General features: G+C 38.8%; 1 protein-coding gene across 2 annotated transcripts; it reads left to right on the top strand.

Annotated features, from left to right (window-relative positions):
• hk1 (hexokinase 1) lies at nucleotides 1-27,749 on the top strand. 2 transcript variants are annotated; one of them, XM_079664458.1, is made up of 21 exons: nucleotides 1-257; nucleotides 12,768-12,930; nucleotides 15,713-15,861; nucleotides 15,945-16,064; nucleotides 16,281-16,376; nucleotides 16,769-16,868; nucleotides 17,617-17,800; nucleotides 18,644-18,799; nucleotides 18,908-18,995; nucleotides 19,490-19,635; nucleotides 19,794-19,986; nucleotides 20,080-20,191; nucleotides 20,745-20,893; nucleotides 22,448-22,567; nucleotides 22,802-22,897; nucleotides 22,992-23,091; nucleotides 23,490-23,673; nucleotides 23,791-23,946; nucleotides 24,167-24,254; nucleotides 24,642-24,787; nucleotides 26,336-27,749. In XM_079664458.1, exons 1-21 carry the CDS (start codon nucleotides 168-170, stop codon nucleotides 26,481-26,483), a joined length of 2,784 nt encoding a protein of 927 aa, XP_079520584.1. In that variant the 5' UTR covers nucleotides 1-167; the 3' UTR covers nucleotides 26,484-27,749. The 2 variants fall into 2 exon arrangements, with proteins under 2 accessions (XP_079520584.1, XP_079520585.1); XM_079664459.1 differs by lacking the exon at nucleotides 1-257 and adding an exon at nucleotides 2,700-3,095.
• Nucleotides 27,750-27,872: the final 123 nt, after the last annotated feature.

Here is a 27,872-nt window from a genome sequence, read left to right as displayed (position 1 = left end):
AACTACAAAGGGACAGGCTGTGAACAGTTTTGGGAACAATATGTTTTACATTTGTTATTTTCTTAGGGACAAGAGGCTTTAATCTGTATTTCATGATTATTGATTTGTCTTCAAAAGATACAACAAATCATAAATTCTAATCTCTATGTGGAGTGGACTGGGGAGAAATGCGACACCACATTGCATCAAAACATCGCAGTGGTGAAGACTGTTTAATGCCGTCTTCGGTTGATTATGGGAAAACTTTGTCAATGAAGGTAATTTCCCTTTCCATATACTATAATAATAATCTGAAGTCGCTGTAGATCTGTAGAACATGGCTATAATATTCTAGGAATGGATTAGGAAGAGCAGAAGGAGGCAAAGCACAAATGTGTAACTATAGAGCCTGAAAGTACTTGTGTGCGTCATATAACATAAAGTCCTATACCATATAGCAGCAAGGTTCCTGTGTTTTACTCGAGGTTAATATATCTCATCAGCATGAATAACGACAGCTTGTGTATCGATCTAAATTATAAATTGGCTAGTCTTCTGTAATCTTTACAATGTGACACATGCTAACAGGTGGCTTATATAGCCCTATAATTAAGACAAAGTTTAAAACGAGAAAGAGCTGCAGATGGAACTCCTTCTTTGTTTTTCGCCATAACATGTCCCTGAGTTCAACGTGAGCCCATTAGAGTAAACAAACAAGATGTTTGTCAGTGGTTTGCCAATGGGGCATGTGGGAGCTTGATGTGGCATGTTGCTTAATTTAAAGTTCCTATCTTGATGTGTTTTTAAAGCAATATGCAAATACTTTATATGAAAACACAAGGACTTCTATCATTCATCCTTTAACTGAGAGAAATTATCAGACTGTCACTGGATAAAGAGCAGATTTCATGGACTAATAATTACTTTGAATTGTTAGAACAAAAGAAGATATTTGAAATGAAAAACAGCACTGGGGGATTTACCATAGAAGCTATGTTTTTGTAATTACTGATAAGTGCTTAAATGTAAACTTTATCATACGTCAATTTGTTTTCGTTTAAGTAAGATAAACCATGTTCCTGTTCTTTATCATTGGCTTCAATAGACCTACTTTCTGTGCAGCCAGGGCAATTTGTGGTTTGTGTAACCAGCACAACTCTCACTGCTGACACATGACTACAACAAGTCCAGGCAGGTTGGCAGATGATGTCAACTGGCACGCTCGGGATGGAAGAAATCACACGCAGAAGAGGCGGATTGGTACAATGAAAAAGATCACACCATAACGATATTTAAGCACAGTGAAATATCTGGGATGCATACAAAAATCGTCCTTAATGTCTTCAGAAGTCATTTGATTTCTTTAAAGACACTTTAGTAGGGTTTGAACTGTCCTGACTTATTTTGTAACCCACTGCTACCTTTAAGATATAACGTGGTAAGGCTAAATTAAATCCACTCCGACAAGTGTATAAAGGATTACAGTTCTCTAGAGAGGCCAGACAACAGACAGCTGTTGTTGTGATAATGACGTCATGTTTGACAGTGGTGAAAGTGACCGCTGATGGGTACACTCACATCGGTGGAGTGAGTGACTGAGTGAGTGAGTGCAGCATAGTTTTGATTTTCTGCCCTAACCTGAGGGCCAGGATTGGACTTAAATCGGGTCAGGTTTTTTCCAATTTCGCTGAGTGACATTGACATTCTGGACCTACTGTATTAGGCACTGTGATAACAACTTTAGAAAATTCCTCACATTTAATGTATGATGTTTAATTATTTATTTACAACATGTTTACATGGATATTTATCCCCAGACTACTTTTTTTTCTGCTCATGTTGCTGTTCATTTCTTGTTGTATATTTCCTTTTTTGATTTTGTCCTTTAGTTGAGGTGAGGTCCATTGAATAACTGTGGCCTTTTGACCTCTCCTGTCACATTTGGCATTTTTGTAATTATTCACGGATTACAGTATATACAGTTTTATGTGTGAGCAAATAAATACAATATACCCACATCCAACAAACATAGGAACTCAGAACAACAGAGAATCCGAAGACTATTTTCTAGCTTAGTAATTATTTCAATAAAATAGGAATAAATACACTTTATGATTATGAATATGTAGACAGTCTTAAACCCAGCACACTTTTGTTATCACAGTATGTACAAAGATGTAACCTTGATCTGGTCCTCATACAGAAAGCATCCCCTCCCCTGCAAAGGCATTAACAACTTCCTCCACTGAGGGTCCTCTGAACTCCTGCCACTCTTTACCATAGAGATACCACTGAAACTGCCTGACCATCCTACTGTAATGTTCCTGACATCTGCTTTAAAATCTTGAAGCTAAATGATAATAAAAAAAACTATAAAGTGCTTTGACTGTTATGATGACTGCATGAGTAATTTGTTCACAATTACAACCTGAAAGGAATGTGACTCAATAACTTCCTTTAAGCAGTAAAACCAAAATTCTCTCACTTCCCCCTTTCTATCTCAATCCCTCCTCCCTATTCCACTCCCTAATAAGGCATACCCTTTTTTTCTCTCTTTTCCTCCATCACAAAATGTGCCTCCAATGCGTCCCTCAGGTCAGCCAATCACAGAAGAGAGGATGTGGCACCGACGCCACTCTCTTGCTGGCTGACCAATGAGCGCAGAGTCAGTGGGCAGGGCTCATGTTTGGGCCCTCCCAACTTCTCCGTTTCTCTGCCTCCTGGAGGCTGCGGCTAAACTTGCTGTCTCACTCATGCTTCCTGGATTTACTCACATGCTCAGAGAGGAAGAGCTGTAGAGTCTTAGCAGCACATGAAGAAGCTCTGGCTATTTTAAACCACACAGGATTTGACTCAGGATATTTCAATATCTCTTTTGGCGCTTGACAGACTTCTATGTACTAGCCAGAGAGCAGACTTTAGAGTTTCTTTTTTTAAACTTTTTATATTCAAGGTTTTTTCCCCATCTTACTGTAGGTGTTCTCGTGTGTGGCAGAGAAAGAGAGTGTGTGTGTTAGTCTGCATGTGTGTGTGAGAGAGAAAAGAGGACCAGGATGATTGCAGCCCAGCTACTAGCCTATTACTTCACTGAACTCAAGGATGATCAGGTTAAAAAGGTGAGTGTTTTCTGTTAATTCTGTCACCGCTTTTGATATTGTGTTTGTACTAGTGAGAGCTGAGCATGTGTTTGTAGAGGTCATTGAGTTTCTCATATACTGCCATCACCATAACTTTGCTGTAAGACTCGAGTTTCCAGGAAGCTAGCTTACTCTATGTTATGCATATCTACAAGGAAGTGAATACAACACAAAGCATGTTGGGAGAGAAGTGGAGTCATTTTACAATGACCCAGATTTGTTTTTATTGTCAGACAAGTGAGACGTGACAACTGCTCAGACGTGTTTGTGTTAACATTTGAAAGGAGACGTGACAGATTGGTGTTTGTGTGTTTCCTGGATGTAAGTTTTGAGAGGTGTTGCAAGGGAGGAGAGAGGAAGTGAGAGGCAATGATGAAAGGACATACGAGCAGAGGGAAGAGAAGGTTGTAATTGAGAAGAGAAAGCAATGTTATGTTATGGGTCACAGAGTCTCTATTATCATCTTGTTAAAATGATACCTGCACTTTCATTCATCTCAGCTCAGAAGAGTAGAAAGAGTGAGGAAAGGTTTTTAAATAAGATTAAATATGCAGTTGTTTAGTACATTTACGGCAATTCATATTTTTGCTGCAGTCTGTTAACAACTGCCATGATCAGTAACACCATACAAATCAGAAGAATATTGTGTTTTCTTCCCATACCCAATGTCCACATGGTTTCTATCCTGTTAAAGTCGTCCTAATAATTGAAGTGTGTTTGACCTTAAAGAATGAGGAAAGCATTTAAATGGATGCACATATATATCAAAGAGTTCCTGAAGCTGATCATTCTAGCTTCTTTATGTATTGTAGATTGAAATGCCTGACTGAGTATGAAAAAGTTCAAGGCTGATGAGGAGAAGAGTGACTGAGCACCATGAATGTGTCTTTCATAACCTCTCAGCTGAGCAGCCCCCACTGTAACACTTTCACTGGCTGGACCAGTTTTAGTTATGAAAGACACAGAGTGCATTTAGTGGAGGAAATGAGCTTTTCCCAATAATTCTTCATTGAATGTGCCAAGCAATAATGTTGCAAACATACAAATACACACACAGCTCCATCCTGTAGACTATGGTTGACCCATAAAGTAAAATAGAGTCTGAATAACTGCCTTAGAATAAATAAAAATGCCTTAGAATAAAAAATGCCTTAGAATAAATAATGGGTATTTATTCTAAGGCAATGTCTCAACATGTACTTGAACATATGGTGCAGGGTTCCTTTAAGGTCGCTTCCTGATGATGTTAGGCTACCAACTGGATATTTAAATGCTGCTCTTTTCCTGTATACATTGAAATAAGTTCCTAGCTATTGCGTTGATTTCCTCCATTTCCCTCTCTGTCTGAAGGCACATTGGAAAAGTCAGCATTCAGGGCTTTCTGCCAGAAAGGGTCTATTTCAGGAAGACTCAACCCTTTTTTCATAGTAGCCCCTTTTGAAAAATGACAGGAGGCCAGGGTCAAGCTATCAAGCTCAAACCTCTGCTTTGGGAAAAGGATCTTGAACTTTCTTTTTATATAAAGAAAAAGCTAAATTAGTCAATTTTCAATGTGACTACCTATTGACTAGTCTATTGTCAAATAAATGTTGCCCTGCACCCTAAATTGAGTATTACTAGTCTATTTGAACACAAACCATGATCTTTACCTAAACCTAACTAAGTGGCTGTGTTGCCTAAACTTCAGGAGAATTATTGCAGAAAGAAAGCCATGAGGGGTAACTTCTTCAATGTGCTATCTGAAGCCACTTTAGTTACATTTAACAATCTTTCTTCACATAATGTGTCACAGAAATGGATGTACCTGCTGTGCCAATTTCAATCCGAGTTTGTAAAGGTAAAATAAATGTATTAACAGCCGCAATGTGATGTAATACAACACGTCTCCCTCCCTCTTTACTCCTGCTCTCATCCTATCCATGCCTCCCTAAAATAGGCCAGCTTTGAACCATGTGACCACAGGTGACAGGAGAAGAGGGCTTACACTGAATACACTGACACACACCCACACACTGTGCCAGGTGTGTAGCTATTGTGTAGCTGTTGAAAGAGCAGGGCTTTTCTCAACACCGACTTCAAATGTGGCTCAAACGTACAGCTCAGGATTTAAGCATTCACTAGGGAAAGTATACAGATAATCCCATCAGTCATGTTTTTTTGGACAAACTGTGTGTAGCTGCTGATGTCAAAGAACCGCAATCAGCTGAGTGCATCCTCTCTTCACTCAATCCACTGCAGTGTCCTTGACTGTACTCTTTGATACACTTTTAGAGAGCATCCAAAGTCGGGTTTGAGTGTGTGTGGCAAACAGGAAGCTGCAATAGAGGGCATTGTAGAGGACAGTATTTTTCCACATGGTGAGGCCTTGGGTGCACACACACATACTCAATGGAATCAGGTTTCAATGCTTTCTTGAACCACCTTGTGGCCACAAAGAGGACAAAGCATTGATGAGGAGAGGAATGCAAACAGAAAGGAGGAGAAGGAGAAAGGGCCAGAAAAGAGGAGGGAAGAAGAAACAGGGAGAGAGAGAGAGAGAGAGAGAGAGAGAGAGCGAGCGAGCGAGCGTGCGTGATCTTTTTCTGTAACTTAGCTTCAAGCTGTGTGTGTCAGAGGAGACTTGTGTGTTGAGGGGAAAACATGGCCTTTTAGAGATTCATGTGTACAGACTCAAACATCATAGAGGCCTCATGTCACCTTATCGGGAAATGTCCCTTTGCTCAACACTAGTGGAAAAACTGGAAACTCCTCTTTTGGTTAACAAAAAGCCTCATGATGATGGATCATGGATCATGCACAGTATTTTCTGTGCCTGTTAGTCGTGGGAATCCATTGCCGGAGATCCGAGCTGTGAGATCAGCTGACGCTCTGCTACAATAAAGTGCTTATGCATGGTTTCTCCTGCTGAGTGCTGAGTCATAGATATTAATTGATATCCTGCAGGAGGAGTTCAGTGGATTTCTCCTGGTTTGTAGTTGAGCATTGTTCACAATAGCTGCTTCCACCCCTTTGTTACATACCAGCTAGTATCATTGTCATTTAAATAGACTAGTAGCTACAGATGCATTTTTGTTCAAAAGGCTGATAGGAACACGTTGAGAATTCACACAGTTTTCATCTTATGTTCAAACTAGAACAGAAATTGGCAATGTGATGATTGGAGGACTAGTTATTAGGACCAATGAGTAGCAGCACAGGAAGGCAGCAGCAGCAGTGTACCTGTTGGCATGAGAAGATACAAATCTGAATGGATCTGTTTACATCAGCTGACCATGCAAGAGTTGCTAATGCACTATAGAAAACGAATGCGTATAATTTCTTCATTTACCAAGATACCAAACTTTGTGAAGATCTATAATTATATTTATCAACTTTTATGACCACAAAAAGCTGACTCAAACCTTGAAATACTAGATTAACTTATCAAACTTCACATTAACATGTTAGCAAACATTAGTCAACTTGACTTAAAACAGTATTGATTTTCACTTGCATACCATATTGTAATTTGACAAAATTATGATTTTGTTTTGTTTGTGTCTTTATTTGATCAAAATATGTCACCTAAAACACACACAACACAACTCCACTGCCAACTGCTTGGTTGCTAGTAGCGGCTAATGTAGCCTACGCCTTAAGCCTCAAGCATAGATGAGGAGCAGGCTATTGAAGAATGCTAAGCTGACTTCCTACTCCACACCTTTTTTTATTATTATCTGCAAATTAGGAGCTTTAAGCACTGAAATACTGACTGTAATTACACAGATGTCCTGAAGTAGCATTTGGTTAGCTGATGACTAGAGGCTTCAGTGTTTGTCTGTTTCTCAGAGACTTCCATCATTTAGACTTGATGAACTCAACCACATGGACTAGTGAATCAAAACAATGAGCTATAGACCAGTGTTTTTCAAAGTGGGGGCCCCGACCCCCCGGGGGGCCTGCAGGGGGGTCACGCAAAGTTTGAGGGAAAGGGGAACTTTTTTTAAAGTTACATTTTTTTCTTTTTTAGATGTTATTAATAACTGCATATCTATCAATCTATGTGTCCTTTGATGCCGATCTTTTAATATATTTTATTTATTAATATATATATATATATTTTTTAAATCACACGACCGCCCTTCAATCCAATCAGAATCGAGCTGCCGCTACTGAGAGTGAAACTGAGTATCTGCTCAGCTTTTGGAGCAAGTGAGAGCTAGTGAATATTTCGCTCTGCAGCTGGATGAGAGCACGGATGTAGCAAATATTGTTGTTTATATGAATATAAATGTGTTTATTGTTAATATTACTGTTGAATAGTATATATAATATTATTAAGGCATAAGTAGCTTTCAAAAACGCTAAAAAATATATGTTAATTGTTCATATTACTGTTCAAAATTATATAATATTATAAAGACAGAAATCACTTTAAAAATGCTTTAAAAATATGTTTACTGTTGATATCACTGTTTAATATTGTGTTAAGAATGTTTATAACAGAAGACACAATGAATGTAATGAATGACAAACAAAACATAAATACAAACATTTTTTAGAAGAATAACTGATTATTAATACAAATATATATTAAGAAAATGTATTAAGCTGTATGATTAATTTGTCATATTTTCCATCATAATGTACTCATCATTTAAAAACGCAAATTGCAACAGGGGGGTCCCCGCCAGAGGATAATGCTATGCCATGGCAAAGGTTAGGAACCCCTGCTATAGACTACAGAGCTGCAGACTAACATATTGATTTCAGTAATCACCATTGCTGGCAGCTGTTTTAACATTTGGCAAAAACCAAGGGCTTTCTCTGCCAGAAGTTATATTACATTTAAGTGTGTTTGTCAACAGGATTATGGAAAAACGTTCAGATTTTCATGAAACTTGGTGGAAAGGTGTAGCACATTTACTCCCTGCATGGGGTGTATCAGGAAGACACTGTAGATATTTGTGATGCAGTAGCTCTCATCCAACTCTGCTTTCATTTCATTATATTAGACAGCTGACCTGCTTCAAAAAGACCACATGCACAAATGCATAAACACATGCAAAAGCATTAAGCTACTTTTGCATTTGAACCTGTCAAACACACAATGAAAAAATAGTTTACCATTTTGACTTTCAAATACTCTGCTTTAAACAATGGTGTCACCTCTATAACGAGTTGTAAGAACACTAAAACAATTGTATATAAGCCTAATTATTACAAGCCCCTTTGTTTGGTGTATATACCTTTTTATATTATTTAGTCTTGTCAGAATACCTTTTCTAAAAGTGACCAGTAGAAAGGTATAGCATATGTGTGGTGAAGCTAATGTAAGTGAAGCTAATGCAGTAGCACTTAATCTGGTTTGGTTTACAGATGGGAAATGTACCTGCAGGATTTGTTTTGTTTGTTTCTTCATGGTTGAATGTACTTATTGTAAGTCACTTTGATTTAAAGGTGGGGTAGGTAAGTTTGAGAAACCGGCTCGAGATACAATTTTTGTTATATTCCATGGAATGCTCTTAACATCCCGATAGCAATGAATACATTAAGTGCTTTGACAAAAAACCCATAAAACAATTTAATCAGTGGAAACCGTGTAAGGAAGTGGGAGATTTTTTCCGGCTGTGTATTTTCAAATTCTAGCGCACTCAAGCTGGTTTCTCCAAAATTACCTACCCCACCTTTAAGCTAAACCAAATGTAATGTAAAATGTAATGAAAGAAAGAGAGAACAGAGACACGGCTGTTTGAATGTTTATGGTGTGATTGAAATAACAGATGCTGTGGGCAATCTCCTGTAGTGTCATGTTGAGAGGGCGTTGTCAAGCACCAACTTGTCGACTAAAACTCAGAGAAAATACTGCTCAGGTTGGGCTGAGGAACTGTTAGTGGTGCAGTGCAGCAGGTTAACAGTATGAATGTGTTTCACTGAGTTGATGAAGGTTAGAAATTGCATTCACTCAGCTTGTGGCTCAAGTGTGATGAGACATGAGACGTGATAATGAGAATTCATCCCAGAGGCAGACTCCACATTTAGGCAGACTATAGGGAATGTAACGCCTGCGAGTAGTTGTACAGGGCTGTTGTCATGTAACTATCCATGTTGACTCACAATGTTTTATACTATTCAAAGATGACTGCATGATTAAACAGCAGATTATTAATCTTTGTGTCAAATGTACGCCACAGGTCTTACTTAACCATGTGCCTTACGAGGGACATTATTGGCTTCATTCCTTTATAGTTTAATTCATTGTGGCTGTGTTTGTTAATGCATACATTCTGGCAAGGGTGTTTTTTAGTAGTTTGACCTTGGCTCCTCCAAAAACAAGTTTGTATTCAAAATAAATATCCCAAAACATTTTTAAACATACTGGCATATACATATTTGGTTGTATGGCTGTTTATGGCATCAGAGCAACCTTTCTAAAGTGATGTACAAGGGTATGATAAAGGCCAAATCGACCGCTTACTGCAGTGGTTCTCAAAGTGGGGGACGCGCCACCCCCCCCCCCCCCCCCCCCCCCCCCCCAGGGGGGCGCAGAGGCATGACAGGGGGGGCGGGAGAGAGAAAAAAAAAATCATATTTTGAAAAATAATTGATTCAAAATAATATGATACAGTACTATTACGTCTGGGTCTCTGTGTTTCATTAAAGCTCGGCTCTGTGTGTGTGTGTGTGTGGAACGAGCCATTTTGTGTGCGTGCGCGAGAGAGAGAGCGAGAGCGCCAGTACCAGAGATTGTTGTTGTTAGCTTCTGGTGCTAGCGAGCTACGCTAACGGATATAAGGAGTTTTTTCAACAACAAAGTGGAGGAGAGTCCTCTCCTGTCGGACTGAGAGGCTCAGTGAGCTAAAGGACTCTCTCAGTGGGTCTCAGTGGGTCTCAAACGTTTTGGTCACCATTAATGTTAACAATTATTTCCGAGGCACACGTTTATATGATCATTATAGTTATAAAAAAATAAGAGAATAAATTAAAAACAGATATGAAATACTATATGACAGTAAAATATGAATAAAGTTTAAAAGGGGAGTGATTTGTAAAATATCCATAAAGAAATAGTAAATCTGTTTACAGTTCTGTGTTGAGAGATGTATCCATAGATCTCTTCATTTTGCTCTCAAAGTGCACCAAATTAATGCTTTTAACTTCAATATTTAAAAATCTTCCCGGGGGAGCTTGCCCCCGGACCCCCCTATGTGAGGTCCATACACCACCTATAAAAATAGCACTTTAACCCTGCTTACACCTATATGCCGTGAGCTGATTATCGAGCCTTCATTGTAACAGTTGCGGGTATACTGTGTATTTGCGTGGGGATTGTTGCAGTAGAACATTCCACTGTAGCGCCCGGTACATTAATGGGAAACCCTAAATGTTTGAGCACCCTCTATGAAACGTCAAGCTACCCCACAGCACCCCCAAAATAGATCTCTGGCGCCGCCACTGAGCCTGACTATTTGTGTTGGGGGGGGCCCGACATTTTTTTTTCTCCAAAGGGGGGGCCTGACAGGAAAAGTTTGAGAACCACTGGCTTACTGTGACAGAAAAGTCACACACTCTAGCACATATGGTGAAATCAAAACCTGTTAATATTTTATTGATTGGCTTTTTCAATTTATTTTGCTGTCATCTTTTACTATTTCAAAGTGTGCTTAATACCTGAACAACCAAATTAAAATTATGAATCTATGTTGCAAGCAGCATGTCATATGGACCAGAGACCAGAGCTGTGAATGAAATACAGTTAATGTGTGACTGACTCCTAAAACAGGAAGTCAAAACATTCCTATCTGATGTCCGTTACAATGTACGTCAGGATACGTAAAAGTATTATTTCTTTGTAAATATTGAATCAAGGGAGCGTGATTGTATGAACTCCTATTTCTTATCAATTATCTCAAATGGTTATTTGTTATCAAACTGGCCATAGCTATGTGTTAAGCTAGCAAGTCATACTGAACTTGACATTTAAGCAGAGTAACGTGTCTGTCCCATTGTGCTCTGTTGTGTAACACTCCAGTATAAAGTAGGTGTTTGATTCATTATAGAGTGTGATGCAACAATGGATTTCAACAGTCTGTTAAACATCCTGTTACTCAAAGGCCCGACAGCTCAGGCTTGTGTGTGGAGTATCTGACACAGTTTACACAGTGGGCAGTTTCAGCATGCAATCTGTCTGGTAAAGAAATAAAGAGTTTACAAGAAGTGCTGATCATTTCATGAAGGCACACCTATATGTGGATGTGCTACAACTATTACACTTTTGGTGAATAATATAGACAGTCAGTTTAGACTATAGACTCTTCCCTTATCCTCACCACTGTCAAACCCAAATCCACTCACCATGCATGAGTGTGAATTATTGCCTTGATAACAGCATGAAGGGTGTGTACTGTACTTCCTGTCCTTGCAGTGTGTCACTCATGATACTGTGCTTTATATTAGATATTGTGCCCTATGACCACAGTATGATAGCCCTGTCCAAAGGGTCATTCAAGTTGCAATGAAGCAATAAAAAGTCTTGTTTGTTTTTATGACTCTTGATTTAGGTTAAAGGTTAAGCAAAGCTGGGATCAATTAGTTCAGGACGTGGATTCTCTGATGACTCAGACATTATGGGATAGGGAGTTATATATTTACTGAATCATCATGATTAAATACAGACTGCAATCATCAAATCGAGTACATCTCAGTTAACTCATGATGATCATCACTAATGAAGTGAAAGTGAAATAACTAGGGATGTAACGATATAGAAAACTCACAGTACGATAATATCGCGATAGCAAGTCCACGGTACGACATTTATCATGATATTGAAAACTAAAGGGAAAAAAACATTTCAAAATTAATTTTTTCAAAAAACTATTTTTAATTATTTATTTTGTTTACTTGAAAAACAAATTCTTTATTAAATAATACATCTGATTTGTACAGCATTTTAGTTGGATAGTAGTATTTTAAAGTGTCAAAAATATAATAATCAGATCCTGCAATAGAATAAATCAAGTTTCACTTTAGTTTTTCAAGTAACTCAACTCAAACTCACTCACTCAGCATCATCAAGGTTATTTTTTAGGAATATGAGCATGTCCACATTTCCAGGTAGAAGCTGGGATGTTTGGGCGTTTACAATATCCCCTGCTGTGGAAAAAACTCTCTTTCTTGGTACTGATGTTGCTGGGATAGAGAAATATGCTTAGGCCATGGGTAACAGCAGTGGGTAAAACTGTGCATTGTCTCTCCACCTCTTCAAAAACAATACCGTTTTTGCCAAGAAGGTGAGGCTTATTGACAGGGTGAGATATAAATATACTGTTGGTACTTGTCAATGTCTCTAGGTATGTACATGTAGCCCTGTAAATACGATGTCCTTTTGTGTTATCTGTTGTTTTATGTTTATGTTGTAACCTACTTGCTGCCATGTTGGACAGGTCTCCCTTGAAAAAGAGATCGATGATCTCAATGGGACCACCTGGTTAAATAAAGGTTTAAAAAATATATATATATATATCGTTACATCCCTTGAAATAACCAGTGTCAGAGGTTTGTGTGTTTCAATGTTGATATATGGCTTAATGGATACTCATAGTATTGTGGTTACAGATCGATGAGGAATTGTTAAGATTTATACAATTTATCGTTCTTTGTTCTTTTCAGATCGATAAGTACCTGTACTCCATGCGTTTCTCTGACGAGACGTTGAAGGAGATCACGCAGCGCTTCAAGAGGGAGCTGGTGAAAGGCCTGGGGCGGGACACCAACCCCACCGCCGTGCTGAAGATGCTGCCAACGTTCGTGCGGTCGATCCCTGATGGCTCAGGTCAGTAACTCAAACCCACATTTTAACCATTGATGGATTATCTGAATCCCATCATGTTGATTTCTTTCTCTCATGAAACCACTATCAAAGCCAGTTCATTGCAGAGGTAAGCCCGCACAGTCCATTACTAAAACAGTAATCATTTATGGAATAACTTGTAATTAAAATGTGGTCTCCTCTTTCTTGGCCTACAGGGCATTATAGTCTACTTTATATCCAAATAGAAACCAAATTAACAGAACAGTGTATTACTATTTTTAAAAAACAAAACAAAGTCAAACATTTTTTTCATAGTTTTTGTGACCCTTCCCAGTTTTCAGAAGTCAGTAACATTTATGAAAAGTGTCCAATTGACCTGATCTCTCATATCTTTCGCCATATATATGACATTTAGAAGGAAACTAGATTCAACTGCAAGACACAGGGCAAGCATGAAGCTTTAAGGATGACGAAGCTTACCTTAATGCACCTTTCACTTCACGAGATCTCATACATTCATCCAACCTAATCTCAAAAGCCAAAACAATTGCTCCCTATTGGTTTAGTGACGTAAAAACGCGCTTAAACCTTCTCCCTGTCATTATGTCATTGTCTGCAGCATGTGTCTAATCCTAATGTACTGCAGTGGTTCTGTCCTTGTAGCTCAATTTTCGTCCTCCATCCATCTCAACTGAGTGTTATTTTAGTACCTTCATCAGCTGAATATTAATGGAGGCAAAACTACAAACACAGGTTGGCACGAAATAAATCTTCAATCTATTTTAGTCTGCACTGTGAACGTTGTGCTGTCAGACAAACAGAGAGATTAGCAGTAATCCTGCTGCCTTTGTCAGAGAAGACAGGGACAATGAAAGTCCTTACAGATAGTTGAATGGAATACCTTTAGTCATAATAGTCTTAAAAAATACATTCAAATCGTGTTTTTGTATTATTCTTTTTCACAAAACACTAATTATAATGGGGAAAACTGAATAGCAAGTAACAGAAGGACATGTTATTCTTAAACTTCTTTATCTTTCTAATCAATGTTACCATGAATCATTTGCTGCTATTCACCGGCCTGAAGAACTAATTTATGCTTTGTCATTATTTTAAAAACCAGGATAGCAACAATCCTATTTTACTGCTTGTCTCTGATGCATTTACATGTCTTGCAGATAAAAAAAAAAAACAGTCAGTCTGCACGTCTAATCTGACCTTGTATTGTGATCTGAGAATAATGTGTGGCACGAGATTATAGTAGAGTGAAATTATACTTCTGGGTCAGTCAGTAAGAATGTTGCTAATTTTATCAGAAATATTACTAAGAAATTAAGCACTATATAAACTGATAAACAATTAAACATGAGCTCTCCAATCTGACCTGTATGCTTTCAGTTCTAATCAAAGGTCAATAATCTCTGATACACAATAAATTAGGAAAAAGCAGTGACATTTTTGCAGTTTATCTAATCAGAATACTTTATGGCAATTATGTCTTCCCAATTCAGACAGAAAGACTAAACTACAGTCCCTAAGTGAACATTCACTAATAATTAACCACTATGTCCTTTTACTAATCACAGGTCACATAAAGCAACACCTTCCTAGTTTAGGTTGATTTCTGCCACCATACCATTTCCTTACACTAGTATCCATTGATGCAAGTCAGAATGTTGAAGAAATATTATTATTATTTTGGAAATGTACATTGCTTAAGTTTGAATTAAAAGGAAATGTGTTACCAAGTTAAAAGAAGGGAGACATCTGATAATTAGGGTTGCAAAGGGGCGGAAAGTTTCCGGTACATTTCCGGAAAGTTTCCATGGGAAGTTAAGCTGAGGAATTTTGGAAATATTCGATGCAAAATTAAACAAAAAAAGTAAAACATGACATTTCAACAGATTATTTTTTTTAAACATTTTTTTTTAAAGTAGAACAGAACAAGTTTTAATTATTTTATTGAACAATTATTTATTTTATTGAAGAACGAAAACAGGAATGTTGAGTTTTTTTCATTTTTTTTTCATTTTACTCATCCCCCCCAACCCCACTCATTAAAAAATGAACAAAAATGCACCCCCCATCCAAAAGTCCCCACAAAGTCCCATTCAAAATGTTAAATGAAAAGAGCCCTTCTCCCTCCAAACAGTTCCATTAAACATGCAAATCTTCCTTCAAGCGATCCTCTGCATTTTTGCTAAAGCCTTTCAGTCAATGGGCTCTTCCTGGGCCTCATCAACATCACACTCTGAGTCTTCCTCTTCAGTGTCACTGTCCAGCCTTATTGAGGATGGCTCTGTGTCCGGCTCAAAGAGCCTTAGGTTTGTCCGAATGCCAACCAGTTTTTCCACTCTCACATTTGTGAGCCTGTTGCAAACCTTTGTGTGGTGTCAATAGCAGTAAGCAGTGTGCTATGGCATGGATATTCAAGTGTACTTGAATGGCATCTGTTTGTTTTAGTCAAAATTATGCTAAAATGTACTTTCCCCAACTATGTTTAAGTTCCCTATGAAGAGCAAACCTTCAATTTAGAAAATTCCCAGTTTATTCCCATAAATTCCCGTTTATTCCCATAAATTCCCGTTAATTCCCGTGGAAAATGTCCATCTTTGAAAATTCCCCGAATTTTGCAACCCTACTGATAATGCATGTTTTTCCTTTCCCTGTCATAACTGTGCTAATAGGAAGTGTACTCTTAGGTAATGTTAACAACACTCTCCTTAGACTTCACCCTCTCTTTCTTTCTTCTTCTTGTATCTTCCACTTCTCCCTCATCTTCTCACACTTCCCGTCTCCACAGAAAAGGGAGACTTTATTGCATTGGACTTGGGAGGCAGTAACTTCAGGATCCTCCGGGTCAGAGTGAGCCATGAGAAGAAACAGACGGTTCAGATGGAGAGTGAAATCTACGACACCCCGGAGGACATCATTCACGGCACTGGAACAAAAGTAGGTTTATACTGAGATGCACTCACTGACACACTCTGCAGCTCAGCCTGAAACATCCTCTCCCTCTCTCCACCTCTGCCCAGCTGTTCGACCATGTGGCAGAGTGTCTCTGTGACTTCATGGAAAAACACAGCATCAAAGACAAGAAACTCCCAGTTGGATTTACTTTCTCCTTCCCCTGCCAGCAGACCAAACTAGACGAGGTAAAACACAATTCATAATTGATTAGCAGATGCCGATGTTGTCTACTTCTATGTGACACACGACACTTTGCATCTGTTATCTTTCATTCAAATATCTGACGATTATACTGCAGTACATTTACATTATGAGTTAACCCAAGCCAAGTCTCCATTTAGCATCAAATCTATCTCTTTCCCAATCTCACTTTCCTGTGGCTCTCTCTCTGTTGTCTCCAGGGCTTTCTGGTAACGTGGACAAAGCGTTTCAAGGCCAGTGGAGTGGAGGGAATGGACGTTGTCCAGCTGCTCAACAAATCTATAAAGAAGCGAGGAGTGAGTCCTATCTTTGGTTTCATTTTCTGACCATATGACGCCTCACTTCCTCATTCTGTAGTTACGTATTTATCTTTATTTATTGAAAATGTTCTGGTAAAGGACATACATCTTGAACACCAGACTTTCTAAATACAACAAACAAACGATACAAAAATAACACCACAGTTTACAAGTTTAAAATGACAATAATTTCACAAGCTTTATAATTATACCAAATATCCTTTGTGCTTTTTCTGTCACTAGGTATAAATATGTTTTTTTCTCTTTTCATAGAAACAATTATGGGATTAATTTTGAAATCATTTATTCTGAATCAAACTGGGATGCAGAAGGGCATATAACCATAAACCATACTTACTTTTGTGTGTGTGCGTTTTCATTTCTCTCAGGACTATGAAGCTGACATCATGGCAGTAGTGAATGACACCGTGGGAACGATGATGACCTGTGGTTTTGATGACCGGCGCTGTGAAGTCGGCATCATCATAGGTACTTTGACAAAGATTCAAAAGTGTATTTGGCATTGTGGCACAACAGTTTGAAGAAACAGAATAGAGCTTGATTACACTTTAAAGGTCACCTATTATGCAAAATCCACTTGTTCCTGTCTTTTCTACATCAACATGTGTCCCCTCTTCTTCATGTCTCTTCTACATCAACATGTGTCCCCTCTTCTTCATGTCTCTTCTACATCAACATGTGTCCCCTCTTCTTCATGTCTCTTCTACATCAACATGTGTCCCCTCTTCTTCATGTCTCTTCTACATCAACATGTGTCCCCTCTGTGTAAAGAGTTTCTGAAAGTTTCAGGAAAAAAGATTTGCTCACTTTTTGTCCTGATCCATTTCTATAAAAACCTGTCTGAAAATGAGCTGATCAGATTTTGGCCACTTTATGATGTCATAACGATGTTTTGGCTTGTGTAACCATTAGCCAATATGCAACCAAGGTAACCCCCCCCCCACCTTATCACCTGAATCTCCTCCTAGAGCACCATTGAGTTCTTTTTAACCAGATATCTCTCAGAGGGGCGTGGGGAGGGGCTCCTTATTTTCATCTAAAGTAACAGACAGAGAATCAGCACTTTTGGAACAGGGCTGAAACAGAGGGGATTATGGGATGCTGCAATGGGTGATCTGTTTGGTATTTGGAGCTAAACACTTCAGAGACATGTTTTGTATATATCTGAGACCTACAATATATTGACCTTTTAAGGATATGTGTTTCTCTGTGTAAGGTACGGGCACCAATGCGTGCTACATGGAGGAGCTGCGCCACATCGACCAGGTGGAGGGGGACGAGGGCCGGATGTGTGTGAACACGGAGTGGGGGGCCTTCGGAGACGACGGCAGGCTGGAGGACATCAGGACAGAGTTCGACAGAGAGATAGACAGAGGCTCCATCAACCCCGGGAAACAGCTGTATGTCAAACCAAAACTGCTACACTCTTATTTTTGTTCTTCATCTATTGAATGAACTCCAGAATCAGCTGATGATCAGCTGTCAGTCTGTCAATTAGCTTTTGCTTATTGTTCTGGGTATGGAGAAAGTATAACAGGATTTTATTTATTTTTGTTGTTTTGTCTGTCTGACTGTTTGTCTGACTGTTTTATTTTGTTTTGGTTTTGTTTTTTTTACTCCTGTTTTTCCTGTAAAGCGACCTTGGGTCCCCTGAAAGGCGCTATATAAATCTAAGTTATTATTATTATTATTATTATTATTATTATGATTTTCCATATGGTTATTCATTTATATTTAAAAAAAAACAAAATAATAACAAATATTTTGTAACCAGGAACTTTAAGGACACCAGGGATGTAAGTCCAACTTTACCTTGTAGCTGATGTATGGTGTTATGGAAATCTTAGACCTAGTCAATACTGTGCGCTGTGCTTCAAGATTCCAGTTATACTGCATGTTTAAACAAGTGCTCACAGAATTCCAGCACTGTGTTAATATAACATGCAGAGATAACGGCATTGCTCGTTGTTGGCTGGATGCCTTAGTTGCTTTCCTACATGGGAGCCAAAACTTTTCCTTCTTTTTAAGTAAGATGCTTAAAGCTTCAACGCAAAAACAGCAGCATTCAAAATCGTGCCATCGACTACAGTATTGAAAACCGGTAGAAGATGCTGCTAAAAACTCAACTAGTGTCACAATTTTAAATTACTACCAATGTCTATCTGTTTGTCATTAAGTAATATTTAACAAAATATTTGTATATGTTTTACCAACCTTTCATTTTCCCTTTCCCTGTGTGTTAGATTTGAGAAGATGGTCAGCGGGATGTATTTGGGGGAGCTGGTCCGTCTGATCCTGGTGAAGATGGCCAGAGAAGGCCTGCTGTTCGAGGGGAGGATCACTCCTGAGCTGCTCACTAAGGAGAAGATCGAAACCAAACACATCTCAGCCATAGAGAAGTAAGTCACAATTAGTACAATTCTATGCAGTTAGATGTGAAACTAAATCATAAAACTGTAAATGATATATTTCTAGTCCATAATGGCTTCTCTGTCTTTCCTGTTTAGGAGTAAGGAGGGGTTGATGAGAACCAAAGAGATTTTACAAAGACTTGGCGTGGAGCCCTCGCATGACGACTGCATCGCTGTGCAGCATGTGAGTATTGTTGCTGAAAAGCTTGTGAATCCGTTATTTTTTTTTTTAGAAATGCCGCTTGAATAACCTTAAACTATAGTTATTTATATTGCCGCTTTTGCGAAAAGTTTCACTACAAGGTGCTAAACAATCATCTGAAAATGCAGCAAGGGTTAGCAATGATCATAGCACATTAAATACGGGTTGATAATGGATTAAAAAATATTGTAGTTCATTAAGATTAAAAGAAAGCTGAGGTTAATAACTAATGATCGAATTACTGTAGTTACTATTAAAAGCAAATAGGATGCACAATGTTACATCATATAAGCACTATGGTTGTATTTAGGTATGTCTATTTTATATTATGTTATCCTTTTAAGCGCAAACAGGATTATAATGTACATGGATACTGCCATAATATGTGCCATCTGACAAAGAGTTTAATACAATCAAAGGAGCTTAGTTTACCTTATTCTTCAGCTGCTTGATGATTTTCTCTCCTCGTCCTTCAGGTCTGTGCCATTGTGTCTTTCCGTTCGGCCAACCTGATCGCTGCGGCGCTGGCCGGCATCCTGCTCAGGCTGAAGGAGAACAAAGGCGTGGCCCGACTCCGAACCACTGTAGGCATCGATGGATCTCTGTACAAGATGCACCCACAGTGAGTGGATCCAGTATTTGTTTATACAACACGCTCTGTTGGCACATCTGTTGAAGTACATTCTTGATATGTCAATGACCTTATTCACGATGCGTGGTGTCTTATGACTAAAGAAGTCTACATTTCTCAGCGTTTAAAGTCTCTTATGTGTATTTCAGATATGCCCGTCGTCTCCATAAGACGGTCCGTCGTTTGGTGCCGGACACTGATATTCGGTTCCTCCTCTCAGAGAGCGGCAGTGGGAAAGGAGCTGCCATGGTAACGGCTGTGGCCTATCGCCTCGCCGAACACTCACGAGAGATCACCCAAACACTGTCTGAGTTCCTCCTGTCGACCGAACAACTGCTGGAGGTAAAGACAGATACATACTGTAGTGTGTGTAGTATGTGTGTGCGTGTCTTTCACTGTGTTACTACTGCTGAATATTCTCCTAAATGTTTCCAGGTTAAGAAGAGAATGAGGACAGAGATCCAAAATGGCCTTTCAAAGAGCACTCAGGACTCTGCTACTGTCAAAATGCTGCCAACCTTTGTGAACAGCACTCCTGATGGCTCAGGTGACACACACACACACACACACACACACACACACACACACACACACACACACACACACACACACACACACACACGTACACACACACACGTACACACACACACACACACACACACACACACACACACACACACACACAAAAATGACACACCATGTTGAACCTCGCTCTGAGTGAGAGTCCTTATCCAATAGTGATCTTTTATGACTGAAATGTCATACACATTTAGCTTATGTCACTTTTGCAAACGTCAGAAAGTCATCATCAAAAAAACTAATTTATTTGAATAAATACAAAAATTGCCAACATTAACAGCAAAAGTAACATTTAAGAGGGAGAACCTTCATGTTACAAAGCAGTAGAAAATGATTAATACCAAAGTGCCCACGAATAACATGGAAAATCTCCAAAAGCAGAAGAATTTATATTTTTACATTGACGTCTTCAGCAATTCCTTTTCCAGAATTTCACAAGGCATATCCCTCAGGTGTTAGTATGTTTGCCATGGTTACTGGTTTATTAATGTATTTGTTTGTCTGCTTGTCTTGTTGTCCAGAGCATGGAGACTTCCTGGCGTTGGATTTAGGAGGAACCAACTTCAGAGTTCTGTTGGTAAAGATTCGTTCAGGCAAGCGGAGAACCGTGGAGATGCACAACAAGATCTACGCTATTCCTCTGGAAGTGATGCAGGGCACAGGGGAGGAGGTGAGATCCAGCATGCCTCACTTGACCCTGTAATATGTGTTAAACTGGGGGGGAGGTAAACATTGAACTTGACCTCTGGAGATTAGGGCAGTTAGGGAGGACGTGGGGTATGAAGCTTGGTGACTTGGAGGTAAGTGGATAGGATGGAAACAGCAGGCTTAGAATTTCGTTGACCGTGTGTAAACCGTACATTTGAACTTAACTCTTGTGCACCGGCCGAGGCTAATCCCTTTTTGACCTTTTAATCCTCACTATTACCCCTCCATGTGTTTCCTTCCTCCTGAGATACTCCGGACAAGAAGCCAGAAGGGAAAAGGCACTATTTTTGTGAAATGTTTTCACTTATTTTGTTTAATAAGATTATTCTTCGGCTCACCCAAAACAAGCATTTAGTAAAACAAACGCTCGGACCATGTCATATTAAATATGAAAACAGTTCATATAAATGTAATGGCTTAAATCCTCTCAACGCCTCTCCTCTGAGTTAAGAATATGGATGGCACTCGGGAGGAAGGACTTATTGAAAACATTTGCAGTTGCATATGCCAGCATGCTCACTTTCTTTCATCAGTTTTGTAAAGGTTAAAGCTGTTCTATTGTATTTGTATAGTATATAATATAGCATTCTAGTATGTATTGTGTCCTTTAAGTGGTATTGTTGTTTATAGGGTCAACTATACTTTATGAAGCGGACAATTGTTTTCACAAAGCATCAAAGTCAAGCATATTTTTCTCTAGCCACACCTCAATGTGTCATCTTATAACGTGTTTTCTATAATCTATCCAAGATAAGATGTCCTGTATGGTGTTAAATAACTGATAAAGGGTTGATCAGAGTACAATATGCTTGTAACTACTCTTCAGACTATTGCTGTAAATAAGAAAGAACTTGCCTTGTTATGTTAGTGACACAAACAACATATTTAACAGAGGTCCACCAAATTCCACCTTTCCCTTTGACAGAGCGGCACAGCCTGCAGGCAAATTATATAACCGTTCTGTAAGTTCAAACCTCTGAAAAATGTAAATTACAAGGCTGCATCCACAGTCATATTACACTCATTAAAGGAATACACAAAGGGATGATTTTTATATCCACTACTCATCCCATGTCACCTTGAATTCTTTAAGAAGACTTTTTTGCATGTTGGTGAAGAATCTTAAATATAAACTTCTTGAAAACAATAAACACGTTTTGAGTATTAAGTTTGTATCACATAAAAAAGGATACTGTTTCTTTTGGAAAATGTTTGAATAGTAAAGTAAAGTCAAACTAATGTGTTGGGAGCTGTTTAAACATGCAAAACAAATCTATTAGGGTGATAAGCGGTATACAAATGGTCATTAAGTCTGTCATTGTATTGCTTTAATTTGTTCTATAAAGTCCTACTTATGGTTAATTATTGCCGCACATCAAATTAGTCCATCCAGTCATAAATATTTAAGTTTTATGTCGAAAACGAATGACTTGAGGCCAGGATTTGAGCAATTCTTGAAAATGTTTTTATTATAAATACTGTCGTTTCACATATTGTCATATCTTTCCTCCTCCAGTTGTTTGATCACATTGTGCAGTGTATCAGTGACTTCCTGGACTACATGGGGATGAAGAACACTCGTCTTCCTCTGGGCTTCACCTTCTCCTTCCCCTGCAGACAGACCAGCCTGGACGCTGTGAGTGATTAAAACATCCTTCACTTTTAAGTGGCACAACTGTCTCTTACTTTCTTTTCAAATCCGCTGGGTTACAGTCCAGTGATAGCACACTTATTACCAGCTGCATCAAGAGAAAGGTCCTACATCAGAATATCAGAGTATAATATATGAGTCCTGGGCAGACCATGAGATCCTTGGATCCTACGCAAAATATGACTTACCTGTTACTTGTTTGTGTGTGTGTGTGTTTAGGGAATCCTTGTGACATGGACGAAGGGCTTCAAGGCGACAGACTGTGAAGGAGAAAATGTGGTTGGTCTGTTGAGAGATGCCATTAAGAGGAGAGAGGTATGATATGAGGAGCAGCAACATGTAGTTATACATGCTCTGAAGGATTACAAGTGGACTGTATTGTTGCATCATTACATGTTTTCTTCTGTAGGAATTTGAGCTGGATGTGGTGGCCATAGTGAACGATACAGTGGGAACCTTGATGACCTGTGCCTACGAAGAACCCACCTGTGAGATTGGACTTATCGCTGGTTAGTCTTCCTTATATTTACGCATTCATTCGAAAGGTAAGCAGCCAAAACGATGAAGGAGCTAATAAAACAATGAACAATAGTTGGGGAGAAACACTGAATTTGTCGAAAAAAGAAACTTATAAAGTATGTGGCTTACAGTATGTTAAATAAAAACGTACTTACTTAACCGTACTAATAATAACAGGCAGATCCTAGCTGATTCAATATTCACTAGAGACAAATCTATTTTCTTCATTGTTATTGTCATGCAGTTAACATGCTATGAAATATCCATTACATATGTCACTACACATTAGTCGGGGTTGTCAGTTTACTCTATAATAGAAAAGGGGTCCCTTGAGGGAAATGGTTGGGACCCTTTGCAGTAAAAATCTAACATGTCCTTCTGTTTCTAGGCACTGGCAGTAATGCATGTTACATGGAGGAGATGAGGAACATTGAGATGATCGATGGAGACGAGGGCCGCATGTGTGTCAACATGGAGTGGGGGGCTTTCGGAGACAATGGATGCCTTGATGACATGAGGACAGAGTACGACCGCGCTGTGGATGACCTCTCCCTGAATCCAGGCAAACAAAGGTTCAAATCCACACACACACATCTTTATCTCCTGCACTCATATCCGTAGAGATTACTTCCAATATGTGTGGATGCATCTATATGTTTATTCATATGCACGCTATATGTGTTTTACAGATATGAGAAAATGTGCAGCGGCATGTATCTCGGGGAAATTGTGCGAAACATCCTGATAGATATGACCAAGAGAGGATTCTTGTTCAGAGGACAGATCTCTGAAACACTGAAGACCAGAGGCATCTTCGAGACAAAGTTCCTCTCACAGATAGAGAGGTAAGAAAAATAGCTCTTTCTCAGTGTTTACGGTTTGTGTCTTTGAACTGCCTGTGAAAAACACCAGATCATTTATAGTAGATTTCACTGTAACTAATTATTGCTTGTTTATTTACCTTTAAGCGGATATATTTGTACTTTAAATTGCTGTTTTGGTACTGAACTACTTAAGTTAATTTCCCCTTTGCTCATCATCTATGTCTCTGTTTTTTTCTTACAGTGATAGATTAGCTCTGCTGCAAGTGAGATCCATCCTGCAACACTTAGGGCTGGACAGCTCCTGTGATGACAGTATCATAGTCAAGAGGGTAAGCTATATCCAAATACAAATGTGGGCAAATAACAAACTAAAGCACACAATCATGTTTAACAGCCAATCCATTGTCATGCTCAACCATTGATACTCATCATTCAATCAGTGGAAGTTATCAACACAAATCAAGTGTCCTTACTGACGGAGATGGAGTTTGAAGAGAATATACACACTAGCTCTGAACCGGCCATGCAGTAGATTTAACGCCTCCCTATTAGACTGCATTAGATTTAGCGAGGTGTACTGTTAAAGAAAGCATGTGTATTGGACTATACATGGAATACACATGTTAAGTGACATATCTTTTCTAAACGAACACACTGTGACAGGTTTGATCCGTTCAGTGTTGCCATAATAATAATGTTTTCATTATAATTTCCAGGTTTGTGGGGCAGTGTCCCATCGTGCAGCTCAGCTTTGTGGGGCAGGGATGGCGGCTGTGGTCGATAAGATCAGAGAGAACCGAGGACTGGACCATCTGGACATCACTGTGGGCGTGGACGGGACCCTCTACAAACTACATCCACAGTGAGTTGAATTCATCAACAACAGACTAATTACTCAACTGCCAAAGAAACCATGATAGGAAAGGCCTTTCTATCATGTCCTAAATCGCCTTGTTTTATGTTCTAGTAGTAAGGAATAATTTTTATGAAAGATTTACTAGATGGCACAGGTAATTTAATTTCATATCAGTGTTTTTGCTGTATGTATGGTCAGATATGTGATTTCCCATTTTTAACCAGCTGCTTTCAGCTATTCCAACTAACTGGAAACGTACATTTAAAAAAGATGGAAACTGACAACAGTTCTGTAAACCTCACACAAGAAGAATAATTTATAATCGCTGTTTACAGATACAAAACAACAGCTGATTCATATCCAACTGAAGACTTTTTACAAGATTACCGCTACAAAAAAAACACTCAAAACTTTTAATATTGAACCGTCAGCATTTTGTAGATTCTGTGAGGAGGAAGAGGAAGATCAGATGCACTTATTTTGTTATTGTCCATACATTGCAAGACTGTGGACTGAGATTCAATATTGGCTTAACACACTTTATATTGATTTTGCATTTACTCCCTTTGGTGTTTCGTTTAGGCTTTTGGATGAGGACAGAACACAGTTAATGAATACAATTATTCTTCTGGCTAAAATACTTAGTTTTAAAACTCAATCAAGGAAAAATCTGAATTTAAGGTGTTTGAAGAGTAGATTAAAAACACAATTTATTTTGGAATGGATGATTGCCACAAAGAATCAAAGGGTGGCTCAACACGCCATGAAATGGGAAACAATCAGCTCTAGCGAAGAGTGGGATAAAAAGGAACTATAACTATAAATATGCTTGCCATGTTATGACATGTGCTTTTGATGGTATTGGACTGTCAACCTATTTTTCTTGTTTATGAAATGTTGAAGTGACCTACTGACTGTATTTTATTTGTTCTGTTATTGTAGTGGCAATTTCTTATATTACTTTATATGGTAAAACCAAATTATGATATTATGCTGAGAAATGTTTGGTCAACCTGAAGATTGAAGAATTCGGCTCTCCCTATGAGAGCATTGTAAGACAACAGTCAGGAGAAAGGGTTATCTCTTTCTCTTCTCTGCACAGCAACAGTCCTCTAGAAAACACACACACACATTTGCCCCTGTGTCCACTCCTGCAAACGACTCTGTACTTTGCATGACCGTACCTACAAGCTGGTATAAAGAACTACTAAGACAACTCTGTTTGCTTTCACCAGTTTATTATTGATTACTCTCATTGTACACCTTTACAGTATTGACGAGGTTAAAATATCCATGACATTATGTCCATGTTTTGTGTCTGTAGCCTGTACAATTAAAAGAAACAAAGATAGGAAAGGCCTTTCTATCATGTCGTAAACTGCCTTGTTTTATGTTTTAGTACAGTGAACAAAAATTGCTATTCAGAACAACAAGCAAATGTGAACAAAGACCGGCTCAACCAGTTGTAGAAAACAGATATGAGAAGTGCCCCAGGCCATTTTAGCTTAACAAATGAACACTTAACATGACGTCAAATCTTTTGTCTCTGTCTAGTTTCTCGGGGGTCATGCACCAGACGGTAAAGGAACTGGCTCCTAAGTGTAACGTCAACTTCCTGCTGTCAGAGGACGGCAGTGGGAAAGGTGCCGCACTCATCACAGCCGTGGGGTGCCGCTTAAGACAGGAGCTGAGCAATAAATAGAAACTACCTCTTCTGTCTTCCTGTTATCTCCACACTTTACCGTGTCTCCCTTTTCTCCTCCCTCCTCTTCTTTCCCCTCGTCTTCAGCCCTTGTTCAGTCGAAGTATCACACATTAGTGTAGCTGCTTTAGTCTGTCTAAATGACAGAGAGGGAGATAGTTTTCTCTGTGGTGTTAGATAGCAGAGGGTCATGCACTAACATATCTAACAATACTCAGACTCTTATGTGTTTGTGTCGTTTGAGGTTAAACCTGTAGAGATCAAATGCGAACATTCAGCTCCTGTGAAAAAATGTGGCTAGTAGAAAAATTCACACGCTCCTGTAATGATGAGCTGTTTATCATCGCCATCTGGAGGATTCCTCTGATGATTGTAGTCTGTTACAATATACCAAGTACAACAGGTTCCAGACTATTTCCAAAAAGCATTGCGGAGAAACATTTATCCTTGCAACATGTGTAGTGGATGCAGCGTCATAAAAACCAAAAGCTTCCAAAGGGTTTCCACTGTCTCAAGACGGATACGGGATATGAGATGATATATTAATGTGTAATAAGATTAAAGGGAATATTTTTGCTTTGAGATGTCTAATATCTTACCCAGAAATGCTACAATATGTTATATATACATTGTTGCTATTTATTTTATTTTTGTATTGCGCAATGTTAAAATATATTGAGGCACACAGTCCAAGTCCACTCAGCCGGTACTGGTCCTGTAGCGGAGGATTCAACAATCGACTCAAGGGCAGAAAGGAGAATCAGAGGGACTTTAACAATGCTTAATCTGCAGGGAATGTAACGTGCTTACTAAATGTGCAGATGTGTTCTACTTGATTTACTTTGTGCTGTACTGTAACATATGTCCAAAGAGCACTTGTATTTCACTAAGTAGAAATCCTGTTATTGTCTCTCGTCACAGCTACTGTATGTACGTCCTGGTTGTCTTAAGAAGTGCTGGTTACCCTCTTCATCACTATAAAACTCACCAGCTACTTAGTCAAAAGCCATGAAACAGGAATGTGATGCGAACACAGATGCCACTGGAACAACTTTGGCCAAACTGCATAAAAAGAATAAGGTAGCTGAAACTTGAAGGGGTATTTAAACATTTGGAAATGTTGCTTCTCACTCACTGTACTCCGTATCATCCTAAAGACTCAGAAGGGTGTTAAAGTGAACTACTCTATGGCTCATTCAAGTAACACAATTATTGCAATGTAATTTGTTTTTATCTGTGATAATGTATAAATGATACTTATTGAAAGACTGGCGACTTTATTCACTGGCATTTATGTGAGATATTTTCATAGTAGGGGCTAGCAGGTTCTCTGCTGTATAGCTGTATAGCTCACAGGTAACTGTTAATGGTGGTGCACAGGATGTGAGA

The sequence above is a fragment of the Notothenia rossii genome (assembly GCF_949606895.1).
Source record: "Notothenia rossii genome assembly, chromosome: 2".
Classification (NCBI taxonomy): domain Eukaryota; kingdom Metazoa; phylum Chordata; class Actinopteri; order Perciformes; family Nototheniidae; genus Notothenia; species Notothenia rossii.
This window is presented reverse-complemented; position numbering and strand designations above follow the sequence as displayed.